Genomic DNA, 10112 nt, shown 5'->3' on the forward strand with positions numbered 1-10112 from the left:
AATGGGCACGCCACGCTCGGGATGGTACCGGAAGTGACGTCCCCAACCAACCGCCATTTCGACCTTATCGCTTCCTGTTGCGTACAATTAACGTACGATACTGCGTACTATACTCCAAATACAGTACTGTATATGGAATATAGTAACAGTCGCAAAACTAACAATTTCTGAGGAGAAAACCCTGAGGTGAAAAAGCAAATGACATTCACACACACAAACATATATATATATGTGTGTGTGTATATTTTATATATATATATATATATATATATATATATGTGTGTGTGTGTGTGTGTGTGTGTGTTATAATATACATCTTATTACGACACGATATTAGAATTACCTCAGTGTGTTTATTCCGTTAGAACCTTCTTACGTACCGCAACTTCCGCCCGCCCTCTTTCAAAATGGCGGCGCCGCTTTCACCTTAACACGGCCGGACCGGGCATTTCACCTCCTCCGTTTAAACTTGACGAGGGCCGAACTGCTTTTTCACAACGTCACGTCCGGTTTCCCGCCCTCTTTAACTGCCCGCTCCTAAGATGGCCGACAGCGCCTCAGGATCGCCGGTAGTACGCGCCGCTTCCGGTGGGCGGAGCGGTGTCGGCAGTGGCTCCTGGGAGGCCGTCGTGCTTGAGGCGTTGGGGTCGCGAGGTGGTTGGAAAGTGGCGCCAAGATGGCGGCTGGGCCCATCTCTGAGAGGAACCAAGGTGAGGGCTGGGGCTGGGGGGCAGGGCCCGGCAGCTCCCTCTTCTCCAGGGCGGAGGCTGTTGAAGTGGGGGACTATTATGGGTTGGAGCCCCCCCCAAAAAACCTCCCCTCCCCTCTTGGCGTGGCAGGACCATTGGCTTTGCATTGGGAGGGATTAATGCTGTAGTAGTAGTAGTAGTAGTAGTAGTGATAATAATAATAATAATAATAATCAGTAGTAGTAGCAGATGCTAATTATTATTGCTAACAGTACAGTCTCTATATAGGAGGAGCTTCCCCGTTTTGGAAGTGGGTGGGTGAAGTTAAAGCTGTTCTTGTTAATAGCAACAGAGGCTAATTACAATTAATAATAAAGATTTCAGCAGTGCGTGAGGCTATATTTATCATCACACTTACTGTCAGGCCAGTCTACATTGGGGTAGCGTCCCCGTTTTGCATGGCGTGGGTGACATTAAAGGCGCTATTATTATTATTATTATTATTACTACAGTACTACTACTACCGCTTAAAAGCTACTTTTGTTTTTATTATTAAATTTAAGCTGCTATTTTTATTTGCAGTAGTGGATGCTAATTATTGCTAATAATTCGGCTTTTGCAAGTGCAGGTGTCTACTGAAATGTTATTAAGTTGCAACTAACTTCAGGCGTACTTGAAGTGACAATCAGTGTACATGTCTAGCTTATATGTCCATGAATTGCATAGGCCAGTTGGAAGGGATCCAAGGGTCATCTAGTCCAACCCCCCTGTAGTGCATTTGTTTGGATGAGTTGGTGGAGAGATCTCTGAAAAGCCTGCTCTCTCTGTCCATGCAACTGATGTGTGTGTCTCTTTCCTCTCCGCTCCAGATGCCACTGTGTACGTTGGAGGCCTGGACGAAAAGGTCAGCGAACCTCTCCTGTGGGAGCTGTTCCTCCAGGCAGGTCCGGTCGTCAACACCCACATGCCCAAAGACAGAGTCACTGGCCAGCATCAAGGTAAGCGATGCCAAGAGCATGTTGTTTTGGAGGGAGCACATTTGTCAGCGGATGTAACATGGCACCCTCCATGTTGCTGGACTCCAGTTCCCGTCTGTTGTCAGCCAGGATGGCCAACCTGAGCTATAAATCTTCCTTTGGCTTTGCTCATGAGCCAGCGATGGTCCCACCTATCTTGCAGCAAAGTCCAGTTCACTCATGTGCATAAGAATTGTCTTCTTGGGGGGGGGGGGGTGAATAGTCAGTAATTTCTGTGCATATAAGGTGCACCTTTTCCCGAGTCAGACCCATTTGCCCATCTAGCTCAGTGTTGTCTACACTGACTGGCAGCAGCTCTCCAGCATTTCAGGCAGAGGTTCTTTCCCAACCCTACCATGAGATGCCACTGGGAGTTGAACCCGGGACGTTCTGCATGCAGAGCGGGTGCTCTTCCACTATGCTATGGCAGAGCACCTACCCTGTAGGTTTGCTTATTTAATTAGCTTTTCTTAACACACCCTTTAAAAAGGCCCCTGTGGGCTGCAACAACAAAATAAGTCATTATAAAACAAATGAAACAGTTGCAACCTTGAAACAACGAAAGGACAAAAACGATTCTAAATATACAAAAACAATATGTGCATTTAAAAACAAATATAATGTAAAAATGGTTGCGGTTTAAAGCAGTCACATGCCTTCCTTCCATGATATTTATCCCAGGTCGCTTACAGTGCAAACTGAAGCAAGCAAATAACCCCTCTCCCCCACCCAGCAAAGCAGTGGCTCCCGAATCTTTTGGGACCACCACCCCCTGGTTCCGTAAACTTATACCAGGTGCCCCCTACCTTATAAAAAGCATTATTCAGAATAGCGGTTTGCATGTCACACCGAGGAAGATAATAACACAATAAAATTCAGAGCTCTTACGATTAATTGCACACTTACTGAAAACCCAATTAAAACTATTTAGTTTAATTAACTGGGACTGGTTATAAGGAACATACGACTCCCTTGCTAGAACAGATCCACTGGTCTGTTTCTGGACGCAATTCAAAGTGTTGCGTATGACCTATAAAGCCCTGCATGTCCTAGGTCTCTGAAAGACCACAATTCCTCATGTGAACCTGCCTGGGTTTTGAGATCTTTGGGGGAGACCCTTCTCTCAATACTGCCACCCTGACAGCTGGGGACATGGGAAAGGGCCTTATTGGTGGTGGCCGCTCCCAGACTTTGGACCTCCCGTCCTCCTTGTCCTTTCTCAGGGAGGTGAAGAACCCGTTCCAACAGGCTTAGGGGAATTGACTGCTTTTAATGAAAGGGCTGGTGCTGGGCTGCTTTTATTGTAATTATTTGTATGTTTTAAACATATTTTGTATATGTATATAGTTTGAATTCTATCAATGCTTACCGGTAACTGTTTTTTAAAGATGGTTCCTCCCCCCCAATGCTTTTAGCTATCCTTGGTTTTTTATCTGTGAACCACCTAGACTGAGTATAAATATAATAGCATAAATATATAAATAAAGAGTATAAAGAGTATAAATATATAAAAAAGACTGAGTATAAATATAACAGCAGCAGCAATAATGATAATAATAATTCAACAAAACTGATGAACTTGATCCAGTGGTACCAGCTTCTTAAATGATTTATATCTCTAGCACCTCCCTGCCATCCCCTTGGCCCCTTCGGGTCACCTTTCCCCAGGTAATCCCACCAACATCTTTGGGAACCACTTTGTAAAGGGACAGTGAGTTGCCATCTGCTCTCAGCAGATGCATTAAACCTAGTGGCTAGCTTGGGTTCCATTAATTTCATTGGGTCTGCTCTTGAGTTGAACTTAGACGTCTACAATCCTCATACACAAACACTGCATTGTGTTCTTTTAAGCTAGGGTTGCCATATGTCCAGGATTGTCTGGAAATGTCGAAAATCCAGCAGTGCCATATTTGCCCAATTTTCCATAAAACCAGCTCAAAAATGGCATATAAATTTTGCTCCAAAAGCTCAACAGCTTTGCTAAAAAAAACACCCTCTACAATCTGTCCAGATTTTCACTGTTTGGCAACCCTATTTTATTATTTTTTAAAAAATTCATTTTTATTAAATTTTCCACTTTAACAATCCAATCAAATCACATTAAATATTCCAAATTATACATATCAAGTAATCTGAATATTCTGCCAAATTATAAATTTTTAATAGGACTTCCCAGGCTTCACGTTCTGATCATCTCATACTTCTACTGCTTTTCATAGTCACTTCCGATGGTTCCTCTAATTCTTTCTGTTGTTAACCTTCCTTCTTTCACAGCCTCTGAGTTGTTCCCACAAGCGAGTTAAAACAAACAATGACGTGTTTCTGTGTGGATTTTATGTCTATGATTCCCCTCTATCAGTTCACAGCATCTCCTCACACACTGGTGTTTCTGCCGAATCAATCTGAAAGTCTTTTCGCTTCTGGCAGCTGCTATCTCCGCTCGGTTCCGATAAAATTACTCAGCAGGCGCTTAGACTTGATTTCGTGGCAACCCTATTTTGAGCGTCTTTCTCGTCCTGTCTCCTTCCAGGCTATGGGTTTGTGGAGTTCCTTAGCGAGGAGGATGCCGACTACGCCATCAAGATCATGAACATGATCAAGCTGTACGGGAAGCCAATCCGGGTGAACAAGGCCTCGGCCCACAACAAGAACCTTGACGTGGGCGCCAACATCTTCATCGGCAACCTGGACCCGGAGATTGACGAGAAGCTCCTCTACGACACGTTCAGCGCCTTCGGGGTCATCCTCCAGACCCCCAAGATCATGCGCGACCCGGACACGGGAAACTCCAAGGGGTACGCCTTCATCAACTTTGCCAGCTTCGACGCCTCCGACGCCGCCATCGAGGCCATGAACGGACAGTACCTGTGCAACCGCCCCATCACCGTCTCCTACGCCTTCAAGAAGGACTCCAAGGGCGAGAGGCACGGCTCGGCGGCCGAGCGCCTCCTGGCTGCCCAGAACCCCCTCTCGCAGGCCGACCGGCCCCACCAGCTCTTCGCCGACGCCCCTCCTCCGCCCTCAGTGCCCACCCCGGTTGTCACCACCTTGGGGCCAGGAGTCACCCCGCCAGGTATGCAGCCCCCTCTTTTCCTTTCGATATTTCTAAACTGGCTGGTGTTTTTCAATTTAGGTCTCTCTCTCTCTCTCTCCCCCCCCCCCCCCGTCCCTCTCCCTGTGTCTCTGTCTCATTGGTTTTGAGAATGTTGAGAGTTGGCTGGTAGCCACAATGGCAGTGCTCTGCCTCCACAGGCAGTAGTGCTTCAGAAGAGCTGGAAACCACTGGGGGAGAACGCTCTTCAGCTCAGTTCCTGCTTGTGGGCTTCCCATTGTGGCATCTGGTTGCCCACTGCCAGAATGGGATGCAGGCCTGCTCCAGCAGCCAGGCTCTTTTGATGTTCTTATGGAGTCTCCAGATCCACAGGCAGTCTAGACGCCTAGGCCCTTAGGGGTATTTGGACCCTGTGAGAACAGGAGGCTGGACTTAATAATAATAATAATAATAATAATAATAATAATAAATTTTTATTTATACCCTGCCCTTCCCGGTTCAAAAAACCAGGCTCAGATCAGCTAATAACAAATTTAAAACACTTAATTGAAGCAACAAAAAACAGCATAAAATACAGTATACAACATGAATAACAATAAATTCAGAATTTGAAAATCAATTTTTTTTTGGGGGGGGGGGAATCCATCCAATAAACATTAGGTGATCACCAGGGCTAGCTGGCTAAATTAGTCCTATTTGGGCCAGTGAGGAGACCAAGGAAGAATTAGCTGTGGGGTCCCAGAACAGGTAATCTTCATAAAAAGGGAAGGAAGGGGAATATAAGATCAGGCTAAGTTCAAATTGAAAGCCGGGCAGAATAGCTCTGTCTTACAGGCCCTGCAGAAGGAAGTTAAATCCTGCAGGGCCCTGGTCTCATGGGACAGAGCATTCCATCAGGTTGGAGCCATCACCGAGAAGGTCCTGGCCCTGGTGGAGGATCATCTGACTTCCTTAGGGCCAGGGACCTCTAAACTATGATTATTCATGGACCTTAAGGCAGACCAGGAGAGGCGGTCTCGTAAATACTACTCACCTGATCCAACAGCCAGGGTCTACTTACCAAATTAAAGAAAGCCATGGAGGGTAATGCTACCAGTGGCTGGTTGCTGGAAACTGCAAGAGGGAAGAGTGCTGTTATGATTCAGTCCTGCTTGCCAGTTTCCCTTTGGGGGCATCTGTTTGGCCACTGTGGGAACTGGATGTTAGGCTAGATGGGCCCTTGACCTGCTCCAGCAACCCAGCCAGATGGGCAGGGTTTAAATAATAATATTAGGATTATGGAATCTCTAGGAGCAGAGCAGCTTGTTGAGATTTCTAGGTTCTTAGGGGGCAATAGGCCACTGCAAGAACAGGATGCTGGTGGGCCAAAGCGCCCCCCCCCGGCCTGATCCAGCAGGTCATCTCACGATGTTCTTATAGTTACCCCAAAACCATGTCACCGCACGAAAGATGAATGTTCCTACTTCCCTGACATGGTTTACCTTAAACGGCTACAAGGTTTGATCAGTAGAGTAATCCGTTAAAGCAGGGATTTGTGGGAGTGGGAGTGGGAGACATCTGGACCCCAACTCACATAACCTCTGACTATTGGTCACATTGCCTGGATGCAAGGTAATGGGAGTTGATGTCCCTCTCCCTTGAGGTAAAGCCTCGGTTGATCAGTTGGGTGGTAGGCTTCGCTTTAACTGGCAAGGCCGAGGCTCAAGGGCACACCAGTTTTCTGTTGTTCTGGTGGCTTGCTGTTGTAGCTGTGCGCCTGGGTAGATCTCAAAGGAAGATGCTGGGCAGATGGAAGAAAGTTCCTTCTTCACGCAGCACAGAATGAAACTGTGGAACTCGTGTCCGCAGGAGGCAGTGATGGCCACCAACACGAATGGCTTTAAAACAGGATCGCACAAATTCATGGAGGCTATCAATGGCTTCTAGCACAAGGACTCTGCTCTGTCTCCGCTGCTCCTGTGGTTTCCAGTTTCTTGAATGCCACTCGCTGGAGACCACAGGAGAGGAGAGTGAGTGCTCTTCTGTTCAGGTCCTGCTTCTGGGTTTCCCAAAATGGGCATCTGCTTGGTCACTGTGAAACAGGGGTGCGAACTTGAATAAAATACTGCATGGGCCCAGGTAAGCCCAGCCCCGCGTAATCAATCACACACCCATCTGAATGCAAATGTCCATCAACTTTGTGGGGGCCCAGCCCCACAAATATTTCATTTGTGGGGCCTAGGAGTTGGCTCCTATGCTGTGAAAACAGGATGCTGGACTAGATGGGCCATTGGCCTGATCCAGCCAACTGTTCTTACGCTCTTATGAACATGCCTTTCCTTTTCACAGCGTGGGATCTTTGTTGTACGGAATTTCAGGGTTCCTCTTCCTTCAGTATCTCCTAACGTTCTCCTTTCCACCCTGCACAGGCATCCCGCCACCTGGGTCGTTCCCTCCGCCAGTGCCGCCACCAGGAGCCATGCCCCCGGGGATGCCCCCAGCCATGCCGCCCCCACCCATGCCGCCTGGCGCCGGTGCCCCAGGACCGCCTTCCGGAGGTGCTCCTGGAGGGGCACACCCTCCCCACCCGCATCCTTTCCCTCCAGGTGGGATGCATCCAGGTACGTTTTGCCTTTGGGGGCAACTCTTCCTCTTTCTCTCTGCAAAATAAACACAGCACCCTCCGTTGCAGTGGACCTCTGCCTTCCTCTTAGGACACTTACTGTTTTCATTTTAACTAAACAATTTTTATACTGCTTATTGTAGTCTCTAAGCAATATAACAATGTACATACAATACAGCCGTACCTTGGTTTTCGAACAGCTTAGTTCCCGAACGTTTTGGCTCCCAAACGTCGCAAACCCGGAAGTGACTGTTCCAGTTTGCGAACTATTTTTGGAAGCCGAACGTCCGACGGGGCTTCTGATTGGCTGCAGGAACTTCCTGCAGCCAATCAGAAGCCGCGGTTTGGTTTTCGAACGTTTTGGAAGTCGAACAGACTTCCGGAATGGGTTCCATTTGACTTCCAAGGTGCGACTGTATAAAGAATACAATCCGGTTAAAATCATAAAATCAGACTTCAGTTAAAATTGCTTGCTGGAGTAAAATCTTCACTGGGCGCTGGAATGTCAGAAGGGAGCAGGCTTGTCTGACCTATGGAACTCACTTCCAGCTGAGGTCGAACAGGCCCTTTACCTGCTGAACCTCTGGTGCCCAGTGGAGGCTTTTTATTTCCTTATTTTATTCCCTTTTTATTTTGTGGAACTGGGCCCTTGATATCGACTGCAGCACAGCACCTGGGTCATGGGGAACTACTAACAGCGATTTCCCGAAGACCTTAGTGATTGAGCAGGGATATGAGAGATCAGGCAGTCCCTGAGGCATATAGTTGAGGGTCTTGTAAGATGTGCAGAGGTGTGTCTGGTACCCTCACTGCACAGCTTCTAGCGACTGCTGAAGACTTACCTCTTCACGCTCTTTCTTGCCGCTTGAGTTTTCAGAACCCATTTTATTTTTGCAATTGCAAGTACAGTCATACCTCGGGTTACAGACGCTTCACGTTGCATGTTTTCATGTTGCGCACTGCGCCAAACCCTGAAGTATCGGAACAGCTTACTTCTGGGTTTCGGTGCTCGTGCATGTGCAGAAGCGCTAAATTGCGCTTTGCGCATGTGCAGAAGCGCCGAATTGCAACCCGTGTGTGTGCAGGCGCAGCGCTGCGGGTTGCGAACGTGCCTCCCGCACGGATCACAATTGCATCCCGAGCGTCCACTGTAGTTTCAAACTTAACGTTGTGTTTTGATGTTGCGCCTGCCCTGGAATCTTCGGGTGGAGGGCAGATAATAAATAACGCTACTCCCACTATTCCTACTAACTTCTGCATCTGCGTTTCCAGGAATGCCACAGATGCAGGTACATCACGGGATGCCCGGGATGGGCCCTCATCACCCAGGACCGCCGGGGGCAGGAGGCCAGCCACCCCCTCGCCCTCCCCCAGGCATGCCCCACCCTGGCCCCCCGCCCATGGGCATGCCGCCCCGGGGCCCTCACTTTGGATCGCCGATGGGTAAGTGCCGACAAGCCTTGGGGCGGTTAGGATCCTTCCAAGTTTCTCTTTTTGTTTAGTACAGAAACTCCTTTTGGAGGTGAATCTTTTCAGCTGGTTTCTTCCTTATGCCCTGTTCTTTCATTTGCATGAAGTGGAACTACAGATCTCAAATACAGACAAGTGTGTGTGTGTGTGTGTGTGTGTGTGTGTGTGTGTGTGTTAAACCTTTCCCCACGTGCTGCTTCTTTTGGCGGGGGCACTTGCTCATTCTGTGCTGTCCGTTGTTTCTCCCGGGCTGTTGTCTAATCCAGATTCCTCCTCTTCTTCCTCCACCAGGTCATCCCGGCCCCATGCCCCCACACGGGATGCGTGGGCCGCCTCCCTTGATGCCACCCCATGGATACAACGGGCCCCCTCGGCCCCCGCCCTACGGCTACCAGCGCATCCCTCTCCCCCCTCGGCCCACCCAGAGACCCATGGTGCCTCCACGGGGGCCGATGCGAGGGCCCATGCCTCCCTAGGCAAGACAGCCCGACCACAGGCCGGCGTAAGAAAAGGATCTTCCTTCCTTCCACGGATTCCTCAGATTTATCTCTTTCTTTCTTTTATCTTCGGACAAACATTCCAGTGTTTCATGTTTTTGCTTTCCCTGCGTGAAAAGAGGCTGCCCACCAACTTGGCAGTGTTGAGGGTCTTTGCTTATCCTTCATGTTATTAATATTTTTTTTAGCTCCATCGCCTCCTGGAAGACGGAACAGGGTTTTAACGTTATTTTTTTATTACTGTTGTTACAATTCCTCTTTGTGACACCCAACTTAGCCATGTGATTTGCAAATAAAAGTCTGGGAAGATGCTCCTAATATTAATTTTTTTAAAAAAGAAAAAAATAACAGTGTTCCTTCTACCAGCACCCACCCATCCTTAGGGCTCCGGCTGGTTATTTTTAGGCTTCTGTGGTGGATTTTCTCTAATTAACCACACCAGTTGTGATCTCTAAGCTTTAGTTGGTTAAAAAAAACAACAACAGCTGCTGGGGAACCCACAAAAGTGGAGTCTAGAGGCCTATGTATCACACAGGCTTATAGAGAGGCATTCCGCCACCTTACATTTACACATGTATAGAAATTAAGTCACATTCTCAGAGGAAAAGTGGGTATTGTCTTATCTGGATGTCTGATTCAGCAAGATGAACAGGATGTCTGCTCTCAAAGGCTCTCTTTCCTGTTCATATTTGCATGACGCACTTTAAAGACAGTCTGAGTAAGCAGATTCTCTTACCAATACCCTTTCACACTCCCCCCCCCCCAATCTCTTCACATGTAGGCTGT

The 10112-nt window shown here is 48.0% G+C and overlaps 1 protein-coding gene across 1 annotated transcript; it reads left to right on the plus strand.

The window, feature by feature from the left end:
• The first annotated feature begins 552 nt into the window (after nucleotides 1-552).
• SF3B4 (splicing factor 3b subunit 4) lies at nucleotides 553-9637 on the plus strand. Its single transcript, XM_080984742.1, has 6 exons — nucleotides 553-710; nucleotides 1559-1687; nucleotides 4236-4778; nucleotides 7166-7357; nucleotides 8632-8802; nucleotides 9121-9637. Exons 1-6 carry the CDS (start codon nucleotides 677-679, stop codon nucleotides 9303-9305), a joined length of 1254 nt encoding a protein of 417 aa, XP_080840868.1. The 5' UTR covers nucleotides 553-676; the 3' UTR covers nucleotides 9306-9637.
• The last annotated feature ends 475 nt before the right edge of the window (nucleotides 9638-10112 follow it).

Source organism: Podarcis pityusensis (genome assembly GCF_964106645.2).
Source record: "Podarcis pityusensis genome assembly, chromosome: 16".
In the NCBI taxonomy this organism is placed as follows: domain Eukaryota; kingdom Metazoa; phylum Chordata; class Lepidosauria; order Squamata; family Lacertidae; genus Podarcis; species Podarcis pityusensis.

What these genes read in the sequence shown, in the direction of transcription:
- SF3B4 (XM_080984742.1), top strand. Translation starts at nt 677, where the DNA reads ATGGCGGCTGGGCCCATCTCTGAGAGGAACCAAG. An exon ending in CATCTCTGAGAGGAACCAAG is followed by an intron (nt 711 to 1,558) that starts GTGAGGGCTGGG and finishes TCTCCGCTCCAG; the next exon opens with ATGCCACTGTGTACGTTGGA. An exon ending in TCCAGGTGGGATGCATCCAG is followed by an intron (nt 7,358 to 8,631) that starts GTACGTTTTGCC and finishes CTGCGTTTCCAG; the next exon opens with GAATGCCACAGATGCAGGTA.